The following is a 27,655-nucleotide window of genomic DNA, read 5'->3' as shown; positions in this document are numbered from 1 at the left end:
GTGTGTGATTGGAAGACTCTGCGATGGAGGAGTGTGTGATTGGAAGACTCTGCGATGGAGGAGTGTGTGATTGGAAGACTCTGCGATGGGAGAGTGTGTGATTGGAAGACTCTGCAATATGGGGGGGGCTCTGTGTGATTGGAAGACTCTGTGATGGGGGACTGTGTGATTGGAAGACTCTGCGATGGAGGAATGTGTGATTGGAAGACTCTGCGATGGAGGAGTGTGTGATTGGAAGACTCTGCGATGGAGGAGTGTGTGATTGGAAGACTCTGCGATGGAGGAGTGTGTGATTGGAAGACTCTGCGATGGAGGAGTGTGTGATTGGAAGACTCTGCGATGGGGGGAGTGTGTGATTGGAAGACTCTGCGATTGGAAGACTCTGTGATGGGGGACTGTGTGATTGGAAGACTCTGCGATGGAGGAGTGTGTGATTGGAAGACTCTGCGATGGAGGAGTGTGTGATTGGAAGACTCTGCGATGGAGGAGTGTGTGATTGGAAGAATCTGTGATGGAGGAGTGTGTGATTGGAAGACTCTGCGATGGAGTAGTGTGTGATTGGAAGACTCTGCGATGGAGGAATGTGTGATTGGAAGACTCTGTGATGGAGGAATGTGTGATTGGAAGACTCTGCGATGGAGGAGTGTGTGATTGGAAGACTCTGCGATGGAGGAGTGTGTGATTGGAAGACTCTGCGATGGAGGAGTGTGTGATTGGAAGACTCTGCGATGGAGGAGTGTGTGATTGGAAGACTCTGCGATGGAGGAGTGTGTGATTGGAAGACTCTGCGATGGAGGAGTGTGTGATTGGAAGACTCTGCGATGGAGGAGTGTGTGATTGGAAGACTCTGCGATGGAGGAGTGTGTGATTGAAAGACTCTGCGATGGAGGAATGTGTGATTGGAAGACTCTGCGATGGAGGAGTGTGTGATTGGAAGACTCTGCAATGGGAGAGTGTGATTGGAAGACTCTGCGATGGGGTGGGGGGCTCTGTGTGATTGGAAGACTCTGTGATGGAGGAGTGTGTGATTGGAAGACTCTGCGATGGAGGAATGTGTGATTGGAAGACTCTGCGATGGAGGAGTGTGTGATTGGAAGACTCTGCGATGGAGGAGTGTGTGATTGGAAGACTCTGCGATGGGGGAGTGTGTGATTGGAAGACTCTGCGATGGAGAAGTGTGTGATTGGAAGACTCTGCGATGGGGGAGTGTGTGATTGGAAGACTCTGCGATGGAGGAGTGTGTGATTGGAAGACTCTGCGATGGAGGAGTGTGTGATTGGAAGACTCTGCGATGGAGGAGTGTGTGATTGGAAGACTCTGCGATGGAGGAGTGTGTGATTGGAAGACTCTGCGATGGGGGGGATGTGTTTGGAGGGGCTTTGTAATGAGAGGGACCCGATGGAGGGAGACATTGAGTGCAGTGGGGACACAGACATTAGACATTTTCACAGAAGCTGGAAGACGGAGATGTTCGGACTCGGCACCAGCTGGAGTGGTAAGTATTTACGTTTTCTTTGTTGTTGGGAACAACTCTTTAGATTATTTGGGGAAAGCAACGTATTTGTTTTAAAGAGGAGCCTCCACCTCCCAAGGAAAATGACATTCCTTTTCCCCTTTCCTTTGGTGCTCTTTTTATGCTGCATTAATATACTTACAAGTCCAGGGGGTCCTGTGTTGCCCTCTCTCTGGCACCGCTCTCCTACTACAGGTCCCTTCCTGTGGCATCTTCCTTATGGGGAGCCGGTTGTCTCTTCCTGGTTTTTGCAGCCAACCCCTCAGTGATGCTGCGTCAGATCTCGCACATGCACAGACAGAGATCTGGCGCCGTGTGTGTTTTTGCATGTTGCCATGGTTTTTTATGAATAGTGGAAAGTAATGCCTGCTGGGATATATGACATTATTATTCCAGGAAGAGACTGAAATGTTGTTCTCGCCCGGTTGAGAACCGAGATGGGGTGGGTTGAATGGGGAGAAAAAAAGGTAAATAAAAACATATAATTATTAAAAGGTGGGTTTTTATATATTGTGGAGAGGGAGAGGAATACAATGGTGCATTCATTCTTCTAGAAGATGACGTGCTTGCTATAATAATTTTTCAATAAACCCTCCAAATGATACCTTGTTAAACCAACAGAGATGATGTCTTTTCTTGGTATTTTAGTGGGGTGATTTAGTTGCTGAAGAAGGAGCACATTGTCTAATATACCTCCATGTTCATGCTGTTTGCTTCTCCTTGCACCCTCCAGGCTCTCCAGACACGCCCCCTTGCAATGGCGGAGGGGAAGAAGATCGGGAATGCTCTCCTTCCCAGCGAGTCCATGAAAGTCATTGCAGAGTCTATAGGGGTGTCCCAGATATCGGAGGAGACCTGCCAGATGCTCACACAAGAAGTCAGCTTCCGGATAAAGGAAGTCACTCAGGTCAGAGGCCCCCCCATTGGGAAAGAGATAAGGGGGAGCATAGTCAGATACTTTCTAAGATATTCTGAACCTCTAGCCCAGCATTTATTAACCAGCGTTCTTCTAGAGCAGGGGTGCACAACCTTTTGAAGAGCCACTTTAAAGTGTAGCTGCTGACTTTTTTAATAATCGGACACTAACCTGTCCCACGGTCCAGCGATACAGGCGTACAAAGTCCCGCTCTTCTCCCCCTCCTCTCAGAGGTGCCGGCATTCTTACTGTGGGCGCCTGGCTGTGGCTCCACAGCCGAGCACGCAGTGCGCATACGTGAGCTGCACGCTGTGAATAGCCGGGCAATCTTCTGGGACCTGTGATGTGTCCCAGAAGATGGGAGGAGGGGGGGAGAGGTGAACTTCCTTTCCGGTGCCGCAGAGCCCCGGGAGGAAGTGGGAGCTGGATGCCTCTAAAAAGAGGGTATTCGCCGCGCCCCCCCCCCCCCCCCAAAAAAATTACGTGGCATGTCAGGGGGTCAACATCACTTAAAGCGTAAGTTCAATTTTTGGGTGGAACTCTGCTTTAAGTGTGCCACACTGAAATGGTTCAGAATTTTAATTGTTTATTTTGAATAGCATAATGAGGATTTTTCTCCTGCAGCCACTGAATGCCGGTGAGAGGAAGAGGAGCAGAAGCCAGCTTTCAGCGGTTGTAGGAGGAAAATGGAGAGGATCAGTTACTGTATATGTCATCCCCACTGCCCTCTCCTGTCCAAGTGTGAAACAGAATGTTACAGGGAGGCCACACAGGTCCCCTGGAGCATAGCATGCGATCATCATTGCAACCCCTGACGCTATACCAGTGTTTTGGGGGAGACACGTCTCAACTATGGGGTTTTTACCGCTCCCCAAACTGCAAATGTAAACAAGCCCTTACTGTTCTGAAGCCCCCTATAAGGTCCCTTTCACACAGGGCAGAATCTGCTTGCTCAATGGGGATCTGTCTGCTGATCCCCCCCCCCCCCGCCCCCGAGCAGAGCAAAACAGACATATGATAGGTTCATGTCTGCTCCGCTTATGCAGAGTGGACACAGCCCGCTGTACTCTGTGGGCCCTTTGATCTGCCCAGACAAAGGGAAATAGATCCCCTTCCTTTTTTTTTTTTTTTTTGGTAGATACGATAAGAGGTATGGAGGTGTAAACGGACACAAGTCTGTTTAAATCCGTCGCTCCATAGAGATGAATGAAGGGTCCAATCAGGTCTGTGTGAAAGGGGGCCTAAAGCTGCTTTCACACAGATGCGCTGCGGTTTACCTGCACCACAGATAAAGGTAATGCAGCTGAGGCTTTCTGCGGGTTAGCTGTGCTTTGACATAGACTTTTTATATCTTGTAGGTGTGGCGCACTTTCTAAATGCGCACTAAACCCACAGGATATAATAGAAGTCTATGGCTCAGTGCAGCTAACCCACAGGAAAGCCGCAGGTGCACTACCCCATTTCTGCTGTGATATTAATATACTGACCTTTTTATCCTGCACTATTGGCACGCATTGTTGGCTGTAATGTAGGAAATGTTGCTGCCTAGGAGGCGTGCATTTGGTATCACTTCGCCTGGGACAGAAGCTATAGAAGAAGCATCGGCTTATGCGGCTCCTGCTCCTTCCACAGCCGATTGCCTCCTCTGGTGCCAGTTCTATCCACAGGTCCACAATGATACTCTAGGATGATGGGTCAGCAACCTACGATCTGGGCTGGCTGACCTGCCATTCCTGAGCAAGAGGTCGTGGGCCACATGCTTTCAAATTGATCATCAATGTAAGGGGCATTTTTCATACTATGAATGTAAAGGGATATTCTTCACATTGACCACCAATGTAATGGTGCCTTTTTCTACATTGAGCACAGTAACCAGGTGAAAAAAAGGGTAAAAAAGTCTTAAAAGAGAAAACTAATGCAGGCACTATATCCAAAAATTTGGGTTTTAGATACACTTAAAGGCTGAACTCTGGTCAGAAATGTTTTTGAATATCTATAATAGGGGTCCACTTATATCGTTTTTTCGGGGCCCATACCAACAGTGATTTTTCGGCCACATTTCAGGATTATAGCTGATATCAGGTGCCGATATTCTGCACATCACTGTCACCAGCCACCCAGATGCAGCTTGTCACCTGCCACCCATACACAGCTTGTACAAATACTTGCACTACTTATGGCAGCCTCTCCCCAGCGGCGCTGGAGCGGGTAAACTTCCACATGCGGATGGGCGGTGAGAGATGATGCCACTATCTCTCTGCTCACCCGTGGCTGCAGCTCTGTCAAGAGCAGGTATTGCGGCCCTGCTGTAAGGACGGAACAGCGGTGATACGAGGCAGGCAGCCAGTGCCGTGCAGGCACAGGGGGAGGAGGTCTGACCAGTATCGGTACATTTCTGATCAATACTGATAATTTGAAAAATGTGAATATCGGCCCCCGATAATCGGCGGGCCCCTAATTTATATTGGTGCTTTCTTACCTTGAACAAATGCGGTGTTCGCTGCATTAATAGGCAGACTGAACATGAGATGTCCAATTTTGTTCTTTAGCTTTGCAGTTCTGATTCACCTGCACATCTGTATTTGTTAGACCGATGGCTGCTGCACCCTCTGTTCTCCTGGCCACCAGGCTGGAAACCTCCCCACGGTGATTCTATAAAAGCTTGAGGTGACCTCATTTCAACAGCTCTGTATTCATTAATACAAATTGAAGTGTGTTACTTTTAAATGCAAGTAAGTCCAAGTGCCTCAATGTGACCTTATATCAGCTTATTGCCGCCCCCTGTATGCAGCATAAGGAGCCATTTACTTGTGCTGTAGTGGTTATGTGCTATCAGGAGACATGCTGATAGGTGGGGAGAGCAGCGTAGTAGAAAAATTAGCTCATCTGTCTTCTGCTTTTCCTTTCACTGTCAATTCACAGACTTAAGGAGGGACAGGACCTATTTCATCTGTATATTTAGCCTAAAATTATTCTTCACCCATCAAACTTCTGACTCACTTTTTTCCCCCCTGCAGGATGCTATGAAGTTCATGCACGTTGGTAAGAGGCAGAAACTCACCCCAAATGACATCGATGCTGCTCTCAAACTGAAGAATGTGGAGGTAACAGAATGACACAATAGGAAGAAAATTTACAACCTCCTCAACAGGATTGGGGTTGATTTACTAATATAAGAGACTGCACAATCTGGTGGAGCAGAGCATGGTAGCCAATCAGCTTCTATTTTCAGCTTGTTCAATAAAGCTTTGACCAAAAAAATAAAACCTAGAAGCTGATTGGTTTCTATGCGGAGCTGCGCCAGATTTTGCAATCTCCTGTTTTAGTAAATCAATCCCACTGAGACTTTCAATGAGGCATCAAAGATAATTCTGTCTATTTAGTAACATCTCGGGGTTCCCCTTCATAAAAGATCAGAACTGATAGTTTTTATTGGGAGATATTGATTCAAACAATTTTGCCTGTTGTGGACATTCCTCGTTGTTTATTCCCCCGTAGTGCAGAAATAGTGAATATAATGTATGTTGTGAGTAAGGATAACGAGCAGGCATGCCATTGTACTGGGGCAATTTTATTCTGAGTGAATTTCAGGGAAACACCCTTCCTTAAAGCGGAGTTCCACCCAAAAGTGGAACTTTCTCTCATTTGTGTCCCCCCCTCCGGTGCCACAATTGGCACCTTTCAGGGGGGAGGGGGGGACAGGATACCTGTCTTTGACAGGTATCCTGTTCCCACTCCTGGGAGTCCGGGCCGCGGCCCGTGACATCCCTCCTCCTCTCCCCGTCGCCGGGCCAGTAGGAGAGATGAGCGGGGTTTCGTGCATGCGCAGTAGGGTTCCCGGCATGAAGCCGTAAGGCTACACTGCCGGGTACCCTTACCCGCAATGGCGGCAGCAGCACCCGACAGCTGATGGAAACATCAGCTGCGGTGCCGACATCTCTGGATTCCAGGACAGGTAAGTGTCCTATTGTTGAAAGCCAGCAGCTACAGTATGTGTAGCTGCTGGCTTTTAATTTTTTTTTTTTTGGGCGGAACACCGTTTTAACCCCTTCCCACAGACCACCTCCCGGCCCTTTAAGAGTTCTAAAAGCCAGGAGGTAGAGGCGGGCATTCGGGTCATGTGACTGCTATGATTAACTGTCACAACGGTCACATGATCGTAAGCTCCTGATTCCCGCTGGCTGCCATGCTGGCAGCGTGGTAAGTTGTAAACACAGGGCTGTATATATGTGGCCGCTCTGCATCAAGGCCCACCCGCCGAGAGGCCGCATATATGCGTTCGGCCGGCGCCAAGGGGTTAAGCCCTGATTCACACAGGTATGGTTCAGATGTGTTCCAGAACACATAGATTCACATGGTTAAGTGAAATGGCATTGTTTTCTATGAAGGTCATTCACATCTATGTGGTGAGGTTCTGATGCTGTTAAAAAAAGGGTCCTGTGCATGATTAGTGCAGTGCAATTTTAAAATTGCATTACAATTGCAGCTGTCAAGCAAAAATCGCACCACAAATTTGCACTCCAGACTGCATGAAAATCGCACTGCATCGCACCGCATCCAGTATGAACTTAGGCTATAAAGCTGAACACCAGCCAGAAGGAATAGAATTGTATCAGGAAGGTACTAGCTTACCTTGTGCCATATTACACACCCTTTCATTTTACAGTCCATTTTTTGGCTAATTCTTCTTTCTCAAAATGTCCTTTATGCTCCTGGTCACATTTCCTCAAGAAGAGTGGTGATGTGATTACATCATGATTCTTTCTGTGGGTGGGTATAATCTCCACAGCACCCATTTGCTCCCAGGCCACAGACATTGATTGGCAGCTGTGCTAACTGGTGCAGCACTGCCGCTTAGTGTTTAGCACTCCTGCCTTGTGATTTGAATCCCAAACTCAACACTGCCTGCATGGTGTTTGCGTGTTCTTCCTGAGATTGCTTGGGTTTCCTCCGGGTGCTCGGGTTTCCTCCCGCACTCCAAAGACCTGATGGTAGGTTAACCACTTGAAGCCCGCACTATAGCCGAAAGACAGCTACAGCGCAGGCTTAAATTGCTGGTAGGGCATATATGGACGTCGTCCCGTGCGCACGCTGCCCGCGCGCCCCCCCTGCGGCAAGCTCTGTGTTTACTGAGTCCTTGGTATTTGGCTGATCACAGATCGGAGGAGAAAGGGCCGATCCCGGGCCTTTACCACATGATGTAAACAGAAGCTGGTAATCGAAGAAAAGAACAAGCTGATTATCGGCTCATGTAAAAGGGACATTGTTCTCCCACACACGGACAGCTACTACTGCTAAGCAGTGCCACCTAGCAGTGCCTATCAGTACTGATAAGCAGTGCTGCCATTCAGTGGCACCTACCAGTACACATCGGTGCCTATCAGTCCAGCATATCGGCACACATCAATGAAGGAGAAAAATTACCTGTTTGCAAAATTTTATAACAAACTATGAAAATGTTTGTTTTTCAAAATTTTCGGTCTTTTTTTTTTTGTTTAGCAAAAAATAAAACTCCAGTAGTGATTACCGTATTTATTGGCGTATAACACGCACCCCAGTTTAAGAGGGAAGTTTCAGGAAAAAAATTTTTTTTTTAAATAAACCACTTTGAAGCAAAATAATGGTCAGTGAGCATCAATGAAGCCTGATCTGTGCCCATCTGCAGCTTCATTGCAGGCTGATCAGTGCCCACCTGCAGCCTTGCTCCTCACTGCAGCCTGGTCAGTGTCCATCTGCAGCCCTGCCGAAATATAGGCTGCCACCGAGGGGAAGGAGGGGACGAGCGCTGCTGAAATAGAGCCGGATCTCCTGTGTACTCGACTCGGCGTCCCGCCCAGTCCCGCCCCTTGGGCCGGATCCTATGATGGACATAGCGCCTGTCCAATGCCGGGACGTCAATGCTAGGAGATGTCCAGGGGGCGGGACTGAGCGTGACTGCGAGCCAAGCCGAGTACACAGGAGATCCGGCTCTATTTCGGCAGCGCTCGTCCCCTCCTTCCCCTCGGTGGCAGCCTATATCGGCGTATAACACGCACACACAGGAAAGAGTGTGTTTTATGCCGATAAATATGGTAAATACCCCTAAAAGAAAGCTCTATTTGTGTGAAGAAAATGATAAAAATTTCATATGGGTACAGTGTAGCATGACTGTGCTACTGTCATTCAAAGTGTGACAGCGCTTAAAGCTGAAAATTGGCCTGGGCAGGAAGGGGGGTTTAAGTGCCCAGTAAGCAAGTGTTAAAATGGCTCCTGTCTAAATTGGCCCTTGTATGTGTATGCATGTGAGGTAGGGCCTTAGATTGTAAACTCCTTGAAAGCAGGGACTGAAGTGAATGTACAGTATGTAAGGGGCTGTGTCAACTGTCAACACTATATACTGTACATGCATATAATAATAGCTGCTCTTTAGTTAAAACAATGGTGGAAGTACTGCCTGCATGCACCCCATCACATCACTGCATTCCCATGGAATGATGGGAAATGTAGCTCTTCCTCTAGAAAGTATTCCTAGCATCCGGGGACAGAAAAATTGTAAGAAATTTTAAGAGAGAAAAGCATTAGTATCTTTAGGCCTGGTTCTCACCTATGCATTTTTTAGTGCGTTATCGGTTTTGCAGAAACACACTACAGTCCATTTATCATGGTCTCCTACAGTCACGTTCACGTCTGTGCATTTTATGGAACGAGCCGGGGGATGTTTTTCTGGTTTTTGGTTCCATAGACTTTAATGGATCAAAAACGTGTATTTAAAAACGCAAAATGCACCTGCAAACTGCAACCTGCATAGGTGTGAACCAGGTCTAAAAAGTTAGGATTATTTGACAGCCTTTTCACTATCATCAGGGAGTTAAGGGTCAAAAATGCACACTAACAAAGAAACTAAAAAACATCAATTTAACTGTTTCACAGAACAGTAGGCATGCCGTGAGAGATAACTGTCGCAGTTGCTTGTGCTCTCAACCGAGCTTTCAAGCCATCAAATAGCTGGTATCATAACTGATCACACATGTGCAGCACCATGACAACTGCTGATCAAACAAAGGCCAAAAATGATCTGTGGGCCCATGTATTTATAATTTTTACTTTATAGAAATATCACAATAAAATGTGACATTTCATTTACTTCCAAATCAAAATAAATGGCGTTTTCAGTTTGGTGCTCAGAGCTCAGCTTTAACTGTGTCTCTAATGGGGAGAATTTCCTCGGTTTGTTCCTGCTGACACCAGTAAACACAACAGGAAGTGCAAGAAGATCTCCCATATGGGGACAAACACCATATAAAAGTATACACAGAGGTTTCTTTTTCACTCCATCCAACTGTAATCAAAAAATGAAAAAAAAGTTGTCTTTCGCTCTAGAAGATATTTTGATTACTTTTGTCTATTTACAGTATTTTACTTCAGTGGTGTTGTCCTCTCTTGCAGCCTATATACGGTTTCCATGCAAAGGAATTTCTGCCGTTCCGTTATGCCAGTGGGGGAGGGCGGGAGCTGCACTTCTATGAAGAGAAAGAGGTTGATCTGTGTGATATAATCAGCACCCCGCTTCCTCGAGTGCCTCTCGATGTCTCCTTGAAAGGTAAGAAAGGATCTGTCTTTAATACTGTACTTTAAAAGAGAAGTAAATGGGTTGTTGTTTTTTTTTTTTTTGGAATCATACTTACCTCGGTGGATGCAGCATCGGTCCCCCGTCACCTCTGCATGGAGAACCAAGCGTTCGAACACCGCTGATCACTCAGTCTTTAGAGCTCCATGAGCAGAGAGCTGTAGACTGTCAGTCACAGCTCTTTGCTCTTCTCCCCCGTCGCTCATTGGAGAGCTGAGCTGTGAAGGGGGGGGGGGGCGGCTCAGCCTCTCAGCGGCTCGCTGAGAGGCTGAGTCGGGTGACAGTCCAGGCACCTGGCGGATCCCGACTTCCATTGTCACGATGACGCGGAGCCTGGACTGATTCCAGTGACGTCGGCAGAGAGAGGACTTCAACCCGCTCTCTATTGAAAACGGTCACAGGAGTGCAGAACGGACTGCACTTCTGTGATCCATAGGAGAAGTCCAGCCAAACGAGCTTTGGCTGGACTTCTCCTTTTTAATCGCTTTTGGGCAGAGTTTCCAATCTTTCCTAAAGTTGATCCCCACCTTTGCTATCCCTTTAGCTAGTTTGGGTCAAGCTGGCCCAAGCAATCTAATTTCTATACTAACTGATGCACCCACTGGGGGCGCTGTATGTAGTCTCAGCAGAATAAAATTGAGCTGGGCTGAGCGCTGCTTGGCCATTTATAGGCAGCTTTCTATTCTCTGAACACAAAGCCTCCTCTGATTGGCTGAGTTTGAGATCGTGACCATTTATATACAGTATAACATTGAATAAAACCTATTCCATGCTCTTTACCCTGTCAAATTTACCCCAGATCCGAAGGAATACAATGCTGCAACCTACTCATTAAAGTGATTGTAAAGGCCTTTTTAAAATAAATAATAAACCGGTTTATACATACCTGCTCTGAGTGGCCCTGAACCTCCTCGTCTCGGGTCCCCCTCTTGTGTTCCTGACCTCATTAATGCTGCTTTCTATGGGGGAACCCATGCAGGCTCGCTCCCATGCTTCGTTGTTCTTTGTCTATATACACTTGTTATTACATATTCCAAGCCACGTGCTTGCTCCTGAAGATGGATCAATCCATGAAATGCATAGATCTGTTTAATGCCGTGTCTCTACTTACTATACATTTCATATGTGCAGTATGCAATATCAACTATCCAATTTTTTTATGTGATGATTTGTTTTTATTACATGTAAACTTGTGTGTATGTGTATATATATATGTATATATATATATGTGTGTGTGTGTGTGTGTGTGTGTATATATGTATCTATGTGTATGATATATATATATATATATATATATATATATATATAAATATACTGTATTGGTTCCAATATGCATCATGATTACTTTTATGTACCAGATTATTGTTATTATTATCATAAATAAATACATTTTGTATACCTATGTGCTTCATTTAAAGTCCCACCTCCCCTTTCCCCATTCTCATTTAGACAGGGATGGAGGCACTTGACCTTACCAGGTCACCGCCTCATATAAAGTCCCAAATTGTTCTATTTCTTTTTCTTTATAGTAAAATACTATTTTTCCAAATTGCCATTTAGGGCCTTGATAGCTCTTGAGAAACAAAAAATTCCTTGAATCTGTTTGTCCCCACCTTTTTATATTTCTGAACCTCTTGCCAGATGACAGTAGTTCAAAAAGATAGTTCCCAGGGTGGGACGGGTCACTCACTATTTTGACTGCCCTGTTGACACAACGGGACTTATACATTTCGTTTAGAGAAGCTAATCAGCATCCCACACCCCTCTGTGCAGCATTTATTATTTTCTGAAGTGAAGCTTTTTCTGCTAATGTGCAGTTGGGATACCAGACTAAAGTGCAATATGTCAGCACTCCTTCAATGCAGGAGCGATAGAAGGACTCCAAGATGTGTTTTTCTAGGCCATTTTTCCTAAGAAGTCCTAATGCAAGGAATACATTGGGGTAAAAAATTTGTAGGTTTTTTTATCCACTTTACCCAATATTATAAAGTGAAACAAAGTAAAAAAAAAAACGATTGTACATCTAGCATGCAACATAAATAATATTGCACACTGAAAGCAAAAACAGCACAATGTATCACAAAGTTCATATTTTTCATCAGATGCAGTATTCAAAATACCGCATTGATGTATGTGTTACCTTTAGACCCCTTTCATACTGAGGCAGTTTTCAGGCGTTTTAGCACTAGAAATAGTGCCTGAAAACTCCCTCCCATTCATTGCAATGGGTGCTTTCACACCCGGGCGGTGCACTTGCGGGACATTAGAAAAAGTCCTGTGAGCAGCATCTTTGGGGTGGTTTGGGAGCGCTGTATACAGCGCTCCCAAAACGCCCCTGCCCATTGCAATGAATGGGCAATGCTTCCAAAGTGCTTTGAAAGCGCTGCAACATGGGAGTTTCTAACCACTTTTTTTGGGGTTTAAAGGGCCATGCTAGCGGCCGAAAAGCACTGCTTAAACAGCGGTTAAGTGCCGCTAAAATGAGCAGCGCTTTACTGCAAACCCACGGGCGACCCCAGTGTGAAAGGGGTCTTAAACACCGCAATACGAGTGCTCTACTACCTGGAGTGATTTCAAAAGAATTTGGTGAAGTGAATGAATTCTTTGTAATGCCTCCGAAATAGAGTAAACAGGGCTGATTTCGTAAAATTGGAGAGTGCAAAATCTCAGCTGTGAATAGTAGCCAATCGGCTTCTAACTTTAGCTTGTTCAATTAAAGCGGTGTTTTACCCTTGCATGAAAAAGTTAAGTCAGCAGCTACACATACTGTAGCTGCTGACTTTTAATAATAGGAGACTTGCCTGTCCTGGAATCCAGAGATGTCAGTACCCCAGCCGATGTTTTCTTTGGTTCGCGGTGGCTACCGCCACCAGCGCCATAGCCGGTAAGGGAAACTGGCAGTGAAGCCTTGCGGCTTTAAAGCCAGTACGCTACTGCTTATGCGCGAAGCATGCTGCTCTCTCTTACTGGCCCGGTGGCGGAGAAAAGAGGAGGGGGCTGAACTTCTGACGTACCTCACAGCGAGGTCCAACAGTAGTGGGGATAGGTATCTGTCAAAAACAGGTACCCGCTCCCCCCTCCCCTCCAAAAGGTGCCAAATGTGGCACTGGAGGTGGGGGGAGGAGACAGATAAGCGGAGCTTTCACTTTTGGGTAGAACTCGTCTTTAAAGTGGAGTTCCACCCTAAAAAAAAAAAAAAAAAAAAATTTTTTCCTTTTAACCTATAAACAAACATTTGGAGGACTTTTTTTTTTTTATACTTATCCTAAACACCCTGTTGTTATGTAGTCCTCGTCGTAATCTCCCACTTCCTGGTCCGCGGAGCTCCTCGTGACTTCCTCCCTCGTCTATGCTCCTGGGAAATGATGACACATCATTTCCCAGGAGTATGTGGGCAATACTCTACTGCCGCCGTTGAATCGCGCATGTGCGAGATCGAGAGGTGCATGCTGGTTACCCAGCATGCACCTCTCCAAAACTATTCCAGGAAGCGATCTCGATTAGACTTCACATGCCCACATTCATGATGGAAACGGCCACAAACGGAGTCGTAAAAATATTACAGTAAGATATTTATATTTTTGAACAATCGATCATGATCATTGTATAGTCTTTTTTGAATTTCAGTAGCAATAATGCTAGGAGTAAAAAAAAAAAGAGCTCAACTTTAAGCTTTGACAAAAAAAAACAAAAAACAACCTGGAAGATGATTGGTTTTTATGCAGAGCTGCACCAGATTTAGCTCTCTTCAGTTTTAGTAAATCAACCCCCGTGTGTTGTCATGCCAAAGGGAAAGGTAGAAGCACACTATATTTCTGGCACATCACTAGTGTATGTACATTATTTACTCTTTAAAAAGAAGTGAGCCCGTCATCACAGGAATTATTTTTTTTCCTTTAATACTGATCTCCTATTTGTGTGCTTTTTTTTTTTTTTTTTCCAGCTCATTGGTTAAGTATTGAAGGAGTTCAGCCCGCCATCCCAGAGAACCCCCCTCCAGGTGATTTTAGTCCTTCTTTATTTCTCTATTCAGTATTCTCCTTCTCTTCTGGGCTTCTTGTCCTTCCTGCCTTCTGTCCTTGTCCTTCTTCCATCCTTCCCCCTTTTTCATATTCCTTTTCTTCTTTACTTCTTTCCATCTTTTTCTTCCACCCCTTTTCTTTTTGTTCATCCATCGCTTTTCCCCTTTCTTCCTACTTTCCTTTTCCTCCTTCCTTTCTCTTTTGTCTTTCTGTCTCTCTGCTATTACTTTATTCTCTTTTTTTCAATAATGTGGTTCCTCCTTTTTTCCTTGGATTGCTCTTCTTCTGCTTTTACCTCTGGCACTTATATTTTGTATAAACAGAAAAGTCAGTGCTACTACCCGTACATCACATATAGCAGAGCTCCCAGGTGCTCGATCCACAGTCGCTGGCTGAGTAGAGTAATGTAGAAAAAATGATCCGCACTCCGTTTTTTGCTCATAAAATTTCTTCATTTTATTGAATAGCCACAGTGAACAAATGCAGATTAAGTCAGTTGACGCGTTTCAGCCTATAAGGCCTTAGTCATTACCCATGACTAAGGCCTTATAGGCTGAAACACGTCAACTGACTTAATCTGCATTTGTTCACTGTGGCTATTCAATAAAATGAAGAAATTTTAAGAGCAACAACCTGAGTGCGGATCATTTTTTCTACTTCTATTTTGTATCCCAGGATGATTCACTTATGTCCTCTTCTTTTTGTTTTTTTTTGTTTTTTTTTTTTCCTCCCTGCAGTCCCGAAGGAGCAGCAGAAGATGGAGGCCACTGAGCCATTGAAGGCTGCCAAGCCAGGACAAGAGGAGGCTGGGCGGAAAGGACAGGGGGCAAATGCTGTTGAGGGTAAAGGTTATCTCCGTGTGTGTGTATGGGACCCTCAGTCTAACTATCAGCTGGTCATTTACCTGTTTTTTTTTTCTTTTTCTTCCACCCAGGTAAGGAGAAGAAGAACACCATTATAGAAGGTGCTCCTCTGAAGCTAAAGCCACGCAGCATACACGAGTTGTCTGTAGAACAGCAGTTGTATTACAAGGAGATTACAGAGGCGTGTGTTGGTTCTTGTGAAGCCAAGAGAGCGGTATGTAGACACATGAGCATTTTTAGATTGTAAACTCCACAGGAAGGTCCTGTAATACTCCAAACTTTATTGTACTGTTGTTCATCTGTTCTGTCTGCCTTTATTTTTGCAAAGTACTGTGCATGACAGACACCCTACTGCTTTCCAGATACATTATCCTTATTACCAAAAATAAAGCTACAAATTATTGCACAGCACTACTCATTAGCAAGAGTATAAAAGGAAAGTCTTTAGACAAAAGCCTATACAAAGATGTAAAAAAAAAAAAAAAAAAAGAGCGAAGAGGATTCTGCCTATACAATAGGCAAAATAGATGAGATAACAAAGGTTGTGGGTGTTTGGGGTTGGTTACATGGTAACAAAAGATTGTAGGAGAGAGGAGGCGGCATAGGAAATTTTAAGCTGAGGGACTACTTAAAGAGGAAATGCAGTCTGCTCACATAATTTGTAATAAAAAAACATCTTTGCCATTCTGAAGCTTCCCTCCAACCACTTTGCATATTATTTTATATATACTGTGATTCTGTACTCGCCAAATATGCTGCAGAAATCTCCCTCCACTGAATCTGGCCGCAACCATTTTAACTGTGGGCAGCGGAGGCTGCTGTCTGTTCACTTCCTGGATTCACACAGAGACACACCTCCAGCTCTGCAGCTCTCATTGGCCCCCTTCTTATGACTTATCACCCCCTCCCTTCCTGGCAAACTTTCACAAGAGTGAGAGAGAGAGCTGTGCATAATCTCATAAGCCTATGCTAATGACCAGACAAGAAAGAGGAAGTGGGCTGTATAAGGTATTTACTGGAAGAAAAAAAATGTTTTATTATCCAAAATTAAAACAACAAGGGCAGAAGATTTAATAGATGGAAAGTTGAAAAAAATGACTGAAGGGTCCGCTTTTAAAGGCTAAGGTTTACTTTTAGGTAATGGGAGGGATAGAAAATCTTTCTGCATAATTGATGATTAATTATATAGGTGAGAGTCTTGCCAGTGGAATATAATTTTAGCACTCAATGTGAGAATTGAAAAGAGCACAAAGACTTTGGTGGTCTCTTAGGGTTGTAAGGGCGTATGTGACTCTTGTATTCCATTTTATTTTCTGCAGGAAGCACTACAGAGTATTGCCACTGACCCTGGCCTGTATCAGATGCTTCCTCGGTTCAGCACTTTCATATCAGAAGGGGTGAGTATTGTGCATCAAGGTATACTCTAACCTGTTTTTTATCTTAGCAGTCCAGCTGCATCATATAAGAAAACCGTCATTTTGATTCTTAAAGAGGCACTGCAGTCTGCTCACAAAATTTGTAATAAAAACACCTTTGCCATTCTGAAGCTTCCCTCCAACCACGTTGCATATTATTTTATATATACTGCGATTCTGTACTTGCCAAATATGCTCCACTGAGTCCGGCTGCATCCATTTTAACTGTGGGCAGCTTAAGCCGCTGCCTGTTCACTTCCTGGATTTACACAGAGGCACACCTGCAGCTCTCATTGGCCCTCTTATGACTCGCCCCACCCCCTCCCTTCCTGGCAAACTCACACGGGAGTGAGAGAGAGCTGTGGATGATATCATAAGCCTAGGCTAATGACCAGACAAGAAACAGGAAGTGGGCTGTATAAGGGATTTACTGGCAGAAGAAAAATGTTTTACTATCCAAAGTTAAAACAACAAGGGCAGAAGATTTAATAGATGGAAAGTTGAAAAAAATCACTGAAGGTCAGCTTTAAGAACGCCGCTGATAAGAGACTGGAAGCTTTGTATAGGGCCATGTTCTCTTTGACAGGTACTGCATTCCACCAGATTCTGGCACTAGTTCCTCTATGCCAAGACCATGGCTGACTATGTTAAATGCCATAAGCATGATATTACTGATGCTGGCATTCACCTACAATCATTGATCACGTAGACCAAATGTCTTTGGAGTAGAACTAAAAGCAAAACTTTTTTTTTTTTCTTCCCTTTGGATAGAGTAAAAGAGGGTTCTAACCCCTGTCAGATTGTTTTGCCTTCTCTGTCCCATTGGGGAGATTTACCTTCCCTTCCTGTCTCATACCCAAACAAGAAGTGAGAGGAAATTCCTTCAAATGAATGGAATCCCTTGGGGGATCCCCAGGTCGCCAGAACTAGTGGCCCTTATTGGAAGATTTTCCCTCTATTACTTTTCTGGGGACAACTCAAATTTGGGATTTTCTTTACTATCACTTTCAGTGATAATGGTAAACAGGACACAGAGAGGGGGAATCTCCCTAATGGGGGTCACAGACAGCAATAAAAACCTAATAGGTGTTCAGGCAGAGAGAGCCAATCGGTCAGTTGTTCTGCCTCAAGACCGATTATTTCTGTTGGCATTTTAGAATGTGTTCTGTTTAGATTGCCTTGATTTTAGTGAAGAGCAGCTGGATCATGCAGTAAGCAATTCAATAGAGTCCAGAGTTCATATAGTAATTATCAATGCAGTTCAAATATAAATCCATATAGTTCATATCCATCCAGTGCTCCTTTTTTTTATATATATAAACTATATGGACTTCTCTATGAACTGCTAGGATAATGACTGTATTCTGGACTTTATGCACTTTATTGAATGGTTTACTGCACAAAACACATTGGTGGATGTTGTTTCAAAGCACACATTGCACTTTATTTGAAGAGATAACACAACATCATGTATTATTATTTATTGCCTTTGATGTGTTACATTATATTATTCCTTTGCAAATCTGATGCGTTTTTGAAGCGCATCAGGTTCGCATAACACGTGAACCGGCAGCCTTCTGAATGCAGCCAGTTCACACGTGTGTGGGGCGGCCGAGGTGCGGCTTTTAAAAGAGCCCTGTGTATTTTTGCCGTCCGGTCTATGTGTGATATTAAGTATAAATTTTACCGCACCTGACTCCTGCTCTGAAACCGCGACTGCAAATATGTGAACAGAGCCTTAAAGGGTAAGTTCACCTTTACAGAAAAATCTGTAAGGTGAACACCGGACCAAACGGGACCCCCTTCCCAATCCTCATACCCCTGCCCCCCCCCCCCGCAGCATGGCGATCTCCCGTTTTGAGCCCCAGTATAGCCGCCTCATGGCTCCGGGGCTTAGCAATCCCCAGGGCTTAAAATATCAGACTTACCGCCACTGTGCAGCTCGTTTTGCACAGAGTGGCCCCGAATCTCGTCTTCTGGGGTCCCTCGGCGGCTCTCGTGGCTCCTCCCCACATCTGATAACCCCCTCGGAGAAGCGCTTCCCTGAGGGGGTTACCTTGCGGGTGAGCTCCCGAGTCCAACATTCGGTGTCCTTAGAGGCCGAATGTATTACTTGGCCCCGCCCCCCCAGCGCTCGCATCATTGGATTTGATTGACAGCAGCAGGAGCCAATGGCTGCGCTGCTATCAATCTATCCAATCAAGAGCCGAGAACCCTGGGCAGAGAGACAGCGCATCCCCACCAGGTCAAGTTCGAGGGTTCAGGTATGTAAAACGGGGGGGCTGGGGGGCCGGTCACTGACAGGTGTTTTTTCACCTTAATGCATAGGATGCATCAAGGTGAAAAAACATGAAGGTTTACAACCCATTTAACCTCCTAAACATACCCCGTCAGGAGGGAGGTTTAGGAGCATTCGAATTGGTCTTCACCGTCACATGGGCAGTGTTGACAGATCAGAACCCGCGTAGCCTGTCCTCTTAATGGGGAAGAAGAAGAGAGAAAGCTGAGGGGATTTCTAAGCCCCGGAGCCATGAGGCAGCTAGAACGGGAGATCGCCACGCTGCAGGGTCCTTTTCTGTAAAGGTGGACTTACACTTTAAAGAAACAATATAATATTGGTTATAGTTTTTGAAATATTGTTTATTTTTTGATTGGAAGGCGCACCATTTTTTCACAAAAAATATTTGTTATCTAGTATTCGAATGTAATGGTCGCAGCGATCTGGATTTGTGACAGGCGCCAAGCGCAGTTTACTTTTTGCACGGATCACAAGACAGGCTGTATACTTGTTTCAGCCGATGGTCCAGTGTTTTACTTTTTAATGTCCAGCTTGAGCCTTTATTATAAGACATTATGGCCTTTCGCATTACTGATTTTTCACTTTCAAAGCTCTGTGCCCATTTTTGATTTGTAAACATTACCTCTATCTTTTTTTTTTTTTTTTTTTCTATAGGTGCGCGTGAATGTTGTACAGAATAACCTGGCATTGCTTATTTATCTCATGCGAATGGTAAAAGCTCTGATGGACAACACCACTCTGTATCTAGAGAAATATGTAAGTGTGAAGACACTGAAAAGACAAACTAGATTCACTTTTCTGCTTATTATGGCTGAGAAAGTTCCACCCTGATCCGGCTGACACGCAAGATCAGAGACCTGAAGGCTAGACAATTTTGTGCGGCAAGAGTTAAAACTTTTTATGTTTGTGAAGACGCTTGGGAGATTTTCTCTCGCTTTCTGTCTTGATGCCTGTACAGGAAACTTGGGGAGTGGTTGTCAAAGGAAGGTACAAGCCACAGATTTACACTTGTGAGAAAAATGTGGGAAATTACTGAGCTAAACCCAAAAATGTGAGAAAGCAGCAAACACTCAAACAAACAATGTCCAGACAGAACATAAATTACAAAATAATGTATACACATAACATGTAGCTAGTAAGGTGAACAAAATGAAATCCAATGTTCACTGTTGTGAACTAAAGAAAATGAGAAATAAATAAAAAGATTGTTCATCTAATACATAATGGTGAGTCTTCAATCAAGTGAAAATAGTGCAGACAAAAATAGCAGTGAAGCTTATAACAGTGAAGAGATCCTCTGTCATAGTAGTGTAGATGGATACTCTTACCGGATGCGGTGGACTCACTTACCAGCGGTAGTGGGTCAATCGGGCTTATGTGGGCCGAATGTCCCAGGGTTTTGGTTAGGCAGGAAAGGGTGACTTCAAGCAAAATCCAGGCACAGCGATGGTGCTCCAAACAGGATTCCAGAATCTCTGTGGTTCTCCAACTTATAGTGAAAAGCTCCACTCAATGGGGGCAGCCTTCAGGGAGTCGGTAAAATTTCAACAAAGCTCAGATACTGCCTGCAATACAAGACAGTGAGAATAATAGAAAGGAAGGAAGCCAAGAAATTAAATGCGTCTCTCTTTAAGAGTTGCACTTTTTCCCCCCAATATCTTCAGATCCAAACTCCTGATCGTGTCCCAATAATCAGAGATTTTCAGCCGGAAACAGATTTACACTTGTCTTAAAGGATAAGTACAGGTTCAAATAAAGTGTATTTAACCATTTTGCCCCCTTCACCTAACCCTCCCTTCTCCTGTACAGATGCATGCTTACCTGGATCTGACATCTGCAGGACTGCCATTTTGTTTATGTCTTGCAGTGCAAGTCTTACACATTGCTCACTACAGCCTCATAGACTTCCCTGGGGCATTGTCCCGAGGACGGAGGCGATCAGAGACAGCCCCATGGAAGTCTATAGGGCTGTACTGCTCAGTTACAGCCAAGGCTGTGAAGACCTGTAGGTCTTGATTGAAACAAACAGCAGAGCTGCAGCTGTTAAAACGGGGTAAATATCCATGGGGGGGTGGGGGGGTAGGTTAGAGCAGGGGAAGAAGCTTGCAATCTGATGTTCCTACCGCAGTCATACAGCAAACACTACTGCCAATTTTAGGCCATATTTGAATAAGGGCCCTTTCACACCAAATGCAGTTGGATGCTTTTTGGACTGCACTACATCTGCATAGACCATCCAAAATCCAGGCTATCCTATGGGCATAGTTCACACCAATGCAGTGCGGCGCAGTGCAGAAAAATACAGTACATGCTGCATTTTTCTGCACCGCAAATGTGCAAAAAACACATTCAAACGCACTGCAATGCATCACAGTGCACATAGAAGCCCAAGGAAGGAAAGAAGTCACCTCACAGGACAAATGCAGATAGGAAACCGCATGTCAACTGCATGTAAAATGCGTGTCAAATGCATGCATGTGTACAAGGAAAAATCGTGCAGCCACTCGCAGTTTCTGATGTGATTGGGCCGTAAATGTTCGTCCGTTGATTGTGGGCACTAAGTAACTACAGGAAAATCACACAAATTCTATTTGAAGTTGAACCCTGGGGCCAGCGCCGCACAGGGATAACCGCTTAGCCACGCTAATGCTTACAACTTTGACCTCATCTCTTCCAGCTCCATGAACTCATTCCAGCTGTGATGACGTGTATCGTCAGCCGGCAGCTTTGTCTGCGTCCGGATGTGGACAATCACTGGGCATTGAGAGACTTTGCCGCTCGGCTCATTGCACAAATCTGCAAGAACTTCAGCACCACAACCAACAACATCCAATCCAGGATAACCAAGACATTTACCAAGGTACAAAGAAGAATATTACATTTGATCAGTGGCTTTTGGTTGCTCGGGGAACCCTCAGGTCCTTTCTCACCTACTTTTTCTCTCTCTTTTTGAAGTGAGCCTGTCAGTGGGTTTATAGTTTTCAAAATAAAAGTCCTGCATCAGACACTGTGAAATGCTTGTTTTTATCTGGTTAGAAAAGCTTCCTCTGTGTCCCTCTGAAACTAGAAATGGACAGGTGTCTGTGCTCAAAAAAGCTTACATATTGATTGTAAAGTCAGAAGGTTTTTTATCTTGATGCATTCTATGCATGAAGATAAAAAGCCTTCTGCGTGCAGCAGCCTCTCCAGCACTGCTCTAATACTTACTTGAGCCCCATGTCTGTCCAGCGACGTCCACGAGTGTCTCGGCCATCCAGGACTTTCCTCCTGATTGGCTGAGACACAGTAGCAGCGTCATTGCAGTAGTAAGGCCGAACCACAGCTCCATGTCTGAATGGACACAGGGAGCTGTGATTCGGCTTGGGTGCCCCAATAGTAAGCTGCTTGGTGTGGGGGCACTCAACAGGAGGGAGGGGCCAGGAGCATAAAAGAGGGACCCGAGAAGAGGAGGAGCGGGGCTGCTCTGTGATAATCCACTGCACACAGGGCAGTTAAGTATCACATGTTTGTTTTATATATATATATATATATATATATATATATATATATATATATATATATATATATATATATATATATATATATATATATATTCCTGTTGAGTACCCCCGTACTCAACAGGACTACAATCACTTTAAGGTTTTCACCTTTCTGAACATGTTACACCCATATTTAGGGTGTAACATGTTCAGCATCTGAGCCCTACCCCACACTCGCTGTCACAATTCAAAGAATGCATGGTTGCGTGTATCTCCACCCACACAGCTGCATCATTTATTTCACAGATCCTTTTGCGGCTGTCAGCTTGTAGTTCTCAATGAACTACCTGGGCACTGTCGAGCACTCTAGGTAGTTCATTGGAGCTTCTTGTCATTCAGTAACTGCCTGCTCATATCAGAGGCACGGGCGGACAGATACACAGATAGTCTGCAGGACCGTGGCATTACACCCATGATGTGATCGTGGGTACAATGCTTTACATACTATTTACCTGCAAAAAATTGTGCATTTTATTATTTTTTGTGTGCACCTTTTTTTTTAAAGGGGTTGTGAAGGTTCGTATTTTTTCACCTTAATGCATCCTATGCATTAAGGTGAAAAAACACCTGTCAGTGACTGTCCCCCCCCCCCCCAGCCCCCCGTTTTACTTACCTGAACCCTCGAACTTGTCCCACGGGGACACGCTGTCTCTCTGCCCGGGGTTCTCGGCTGTTGATTGGATAGATTGATAGCAGCGCAGCCATTGGCTCCCACTGCTGTCAATCAGATCCAGTGACGCGAGCACCAGGGGGGGGCGGGGCCGAGTCCTGCATTCGGCATCCATGGATGCCGAATGCTGGACTCGGGAGCGCGCCCGCAAGGTAACCCCCCTCGGGAGAGCGCTTCTCCCAGGGGGTTATCTGATGTGGGGAGGAGCCGAGAGAGCGACCGAAGGACCCCAGAAGACCAGGTTTGGGGCCACTCTGTGCAAAACGAGCTGCACAGTGGAGGTAAGTATAACATGTTTGTTGTTCTTTTAAAAACCCGGACCTTTAGTGTCACTTTAACTATAGGAATAAAAGCTGACCATTGTAAGCACCTCTGTCAAAGGTGAATGGTTTGTCTCAACCCTCATTTAAACGTGTGGTTGAGCCGCTTTTTTTTTTGTTTTTTTTTTTTTTTTTTAGCGCCCCCCTCCCCTTAAAGGATAAGTTCACCTTTTCAGAAAAAATAAAATAAATGCACATTTTTTTCGCAGGTAAAAAAAATTTGCATTTGTTATTTTTTGTTGCAGGAGCCTGTAAAGCATTACGCCAGCGATTAGCAAATCTCTGGTGCCATGCATGTCTCCTGCAATCCTGTCGGTGTATCTGTTTGCTCGTACGAGGAAGCCGATACATGCTGACAGGAAGAATGAATGAACTACCACAGCGCCGTGGTAGTTTGTTGAAAACTACAAGCCGACAAAAGCTGCCAGACCTTGTATTTTTCCAGAGTGCTGTATATGAGTGACGCGGCCCGGTGGGCGGAGCCCCACATGGCTGCGTTTTTTTTTTTTTTTTTGTTAAATTTCGACAGCTAGTGGGTGGAGAAAAGCCCCTGCTAGCTGGAACAGTGGGAATCTGAGTATACCATGTTATGAAAGGTGAACTTTATACTTTAAGCTGCAATGGCAGCGGACAGGGGTGTTCGCATGCCGCAGCAAAAACTATCCAACACGAGTAGCGGCAGGTCTAGACGCAGCTCTAATCCTAGCCTAACTGTCATTTTAGCTGAACAGCTCGGTATGTTAAAGGAGGTTGAAAAATAACAGACCTATTGGCAGAATCACAAGGTAATACAACTATGTTGCAGGGGGACCCAAAAAAACATAAACTACTTTGTTATTGGGACTGATAGACTGCATCATATGTCATTTTTGATTTTGCTCATAGTACCACTTTCAAGTGGAACTAAAGTCCAAGATATCTACCTTCGCTCCAACTGTCCGGTGCCCACAAGGTCCCTTGCTGGTGCTGGCTTTTTCTCTCCGGCTTCTTCCAAATGCTGGCCTTTTCGGGGCATCTTGATTGGCCGGCACAAAAGGTCATAACTCCCGTGCATGTGTAGTTCAATGTAAATTCTAAGAGAGATTGTGAGCAGGCTTATCTCTTCTACAATAAACAGCCTGCCTGCTCACATTGCTACTGTCTTGTTACATTGCTACCATGTGGTAGGTGGTATAGAAGTATTGGGTCTTGTGCTACCAGGTTGTGGAATAGCTTCTTTCCTCGATCTGTGCAGCTCTTGAATGCTAGAGGTCTCCTGGAATAAATGAATTGGGAGTTACAGTATTTATTTATTACGGTATGTATGCTTTTTCTGGTTGTGTTTTTTTTTTTTTTTTTTTTATGCTGGGCGTGGAATTTTTATTTTTTTTTAATGTGAAGGAGCGACAACTCTATTTCATTTTATGATTGTTATTGTAAAATGACAATCCATTTTCTGATTCTGAATGTAAAAAAAAAAAACTTTTTGTTCCGCTTTAAAGAAAGTTAATGCCAAAATGTTACAGATTTGTTGTCGGGAAAATATTTCTAGTCTCTATAAATAAATTGAAGTCAGATCACACTGTCATTGTAAATTTCCCCAGCCAGGTTTTAGTTTCCTCCTGTATTCTTGATGAGTTTTTTTTTTTTTGGTCCCGTTTTCGCAGAGTTTGGTTGACGAACGCACTCCCTGGACCACCCGATACGGCTCCATTGCCGGTCTTGCAGAACTGGGACCCGATGTAAGTAAAGCTGGCCATACACCATCCAATTTTCTTATTCAATTTTCGTATTCAATTTTCTTTAGATTTACCTTCAACTATGTAGTGCAAGGACTTGCCAGACCGCGTACAAATTGAAAGTTTTTAGGTTTGACCTCATATTATATGGTTTTGATAAATCTAAAGGAAAGTTGTACAAGAAAATTTGTATAATATATGGCCAGCCTAACAGTAGGTTTTTTGCAGTAGGAGGAGCTGGGCCACCTATCGTCTTACAATGTGGCTGATTTTCTTTATCCTTTCCATAAGGTGATCAAAACTCTGATTGTCCCTCGTTTGCTGCTGGAAGGAGAGCGACTACGCACCGTCCTGGAGGGTCAGGTTCTTTCCAACATCGACAAAATTGGAGCTGACCATGTCCAAAGCCTCATGCTGGTAATAACGTGCATTCCAGTGTGTGTGTGTTTTTGTGTCTATGCCTAATAGTACATATTGTATTCCAACATAAGCCTCTTCTGTCATTGGGGAACAATAGATCCCAGTAAGTCCAACCAGCTGTTTAGAAAAGTACCACATCCACTGATTACAAAATGTACTGTGACAGTTTTTATGGTAGGACTCCAGGAAAACATACTCTGAGGAGCTGGGATTTTTTTGACTTGCGCTTGGCGTTGGTTGAAGGAAAAACTTCAAAAAACCTCAATAGATCCAGGGAGACAGCGCCCAACACAGCAAAGCTTTCCTCGAAGGCGCCTGACAGCAGCTCAAACCATAGAAATACAGGAAGGAGCAACAGACAACACCAGATGAAAGACTCGAAGATCATTTTAATTGTTGGTGAAAAAAAAAGTTATGTAAAAACATTAGTATCTGTACTCGTACAAATGCTCCGATACCTGAAACCAATACTTTCAGGCTTGATTCTTTAATCTGTCAGCGGAATTCCCCCACTGACAGCTGAAATGTAAAGAATAAAAAAAAAACAGCAATTATCGGTTTGTAGGAAGCGGGGTTGCCACGTATTTAACAACCGATGACTCATTCAGCTGTCAGTGGGGTTCCCCTGTTGACAGCTGAAGTTTAAAAGAAGTCCCGGCAATTGGAGCTGTAAAAAAAGAAAAGCAACCAGGCAATGTTTGACAACATTGCTCAGTCACTGAAACCGAAAGATAAGAAGAAACATTGTTTCTTTTTGTATCTTTCTATTTATTTATCTGCAGATCAAAAAGCATGTGGTCTGCAGATGAAGTCAGTTTAAAGCAACCTGTCAAATTTTTATTAAATGTTCCTCTGTTTAACCCCCTATTAACCCTTAATTTACTCTAATCAGCCTTAATTAAAGTGCTTGTAAACCCACTTTAAAAAAAAAAACCTAACACTTGCAAGACAAAGGCATAATGAGCTAGTATGCATAGCATACTAGCTCATTATGTAATACTCACCTGAGATCGAAGCCCTTGCTGCGGTGCCATTACACAGCACCGGCCGGTGACATCACTCCCGGGAGTAACTGTGATTTGCCGGAGCCGCGATGACGTCACTCCTGCGCATGCGCGCGGTAACAGCACACTCACTGAAGCAACGGCACATACGTGCCGTTCCTTCAGTTTGTGTCAGTGTGCATGTGCCGATGACATCGGCGTATGCAAATACAGGGGATATCTCCTAAACCGTGCAGGTTTAGGAGATATCCTGGGTAGCTACAGGTACGCCTTATCATAGGTTTAACCAAAAGAGAACAACTCTCTCCTGCGCTCAAGTGTCTAGATGCTCAGTGTGTGATAAGGCCAATAAGCTTCGATGGTATCTGCTGTCTTGCAGCCCTCTTCAGAATGCTGGGCATTCAAAAGCTACAAAGCGAAACAAAAAGAAGAGAGGGCGCAACGACCTTGCGCATTACCACTGATAACGTTTATTAAAAATTGTAAAATAGCGAGTAATACTCACAAACGAGCTTGGAATACAGGCATGGACATAAACTGCAGGTGTGCAGTAACAGACAGGATACAAATAGGACCGGACATCAGGTGAATACGGCGATGGCTTACGCGTTTCGGGGGCGAGCCCCTTTCCTCAGAGCCTAAGCGGGTTTATATTATATTTATTTGTATCCTGTCTGTTATCATAGGTTTACCTGTAGCACAAAGTGGTCTGTAAGGGTTTACAACCACTTTAACTCCTTAGTCTCCTCCTCCATTTAATTATTACTTTCCTGCTGATTTTTTTTATATATTTTTTTATATTTTATAAACTATTAATAATTAAAACTTTTTTTGTTTGCTTTATTCGTTAATATTTTTACACCTTTAAACCTTTAAAAAGATCCTGTTTCTTTAAAGCTGTTTCTTGCTGTGGGGGCACTCAAGCAGGCTTGCTCTCGAGCCACTGGTCTGTGTGTCCATTCACACACACAGCCGCGGCTTGGCACCGCACCCTCTCTCTCCTCATTGGCTCACTGGCTGTGATTGACAGTAGTGGGAGCCAATGGCGCCTGCTGCTGTCTTAGCCAATGAGGAGGGAGAGCCGAGGCTCTCATGCACATCGATGGAGCACGATAGGGCTTAGGAAAGTATTAGGGGGACTGCTGCACACAGGAGGTTTTTTTATGTTAATGCATAGGACGCATAAAGGTAAAAAAAAAAATCTTCAGCCCTTAGACCCACTTGAACTTTGGACTTGGGGGGGCTCCACACTGAGCTTGTATTATGCCTGTCACCAGCGAGCGATATCTGTGAGGGCAATACTATTTCATTTTTTTTAACCCTTTTAATAAATAAACATTGCTACACTAT

At 44.5% G+C, this 27,655-nt stretch overlaps 1 protein-coding gene across 2 annotated transcripts in view; it reads left to right on the top strand.

The window, feature by feature from the left end:
• TAF6 (TATA-box binding protein associated factor 6) overlaps positions 1 to 27,655 on the top strand; it is a 47,500-nt gene that overhangs the window by 4,266 nt on the left and 15,579 nt on the right. For both annotated transcript variants that reach the window (XM_073622863.1, XM_073622862.1), the window contains exons 2-12: positions 2,247 to 2,420; positions 5,447 to 5,533; positions 9,855 to 10,008; positions 13,979 to 14,035; positions 14,795 to 14,899; positions 14,992 to 15,134; positions 16,240 to 16,317; positions 19,289 to 19,390; positions 21,312 to 21,494; positions 24,810 to 24,884; positions 25,173 to 25,298. In XM_073622863.1, coding sequence (XP_073478964.1) covers positions 2,271 to 2,420; positions 5,447 to 5,533; positions 9,855 to 10,008; positions 13,979 to 14,035; positions 14,795 to 14,899; positions 14,992 to 15,134; positions 16,240 to 16,317; positions 19,289 to 19,390; positions 21,312 to 21,494; positions 24,810 to 24,884; positions 25,173 to 25,298 — 1,260 coding nt within the window. In that variant the 5' untranslated portion in view covers positions 2,247 to 2,270. The remainder of the gene's footprint in view (positions 1 to 2,246; positions 2,421 to 5,446; positions 5,534 to 9,854; positions 10,009 to 13,978; positions 14,036 to 14,794; positions 14,900 to 14,991; positions 15,135 to 16,239; positions 16,318 to 19,288; positions 19,391 to 21,311; positions 21,495 to 24,809; positions 24,885 to 25,172; positions 25,299 to 27,655) is intronic.

Source organism: Aquarana catesbeiana, linkage group LG03 (genome assembly GCF_042186555.1).
Source record: "Aquarana catesbeiana isolate 2022-GZ linkage group LG03, ASM4218655v1, whole genome shotgun sequence".
NCBI classification, from domain to species: domain Eukaryota; kingdom Metazoa; phylum Chordata; class Amphibia; order Anura; family Ranidae; genus Aquarana; species Aquarana catesbeiana.
This window is presented reverse-complemented; position numbering and strand designations above follow the sequence as displayed.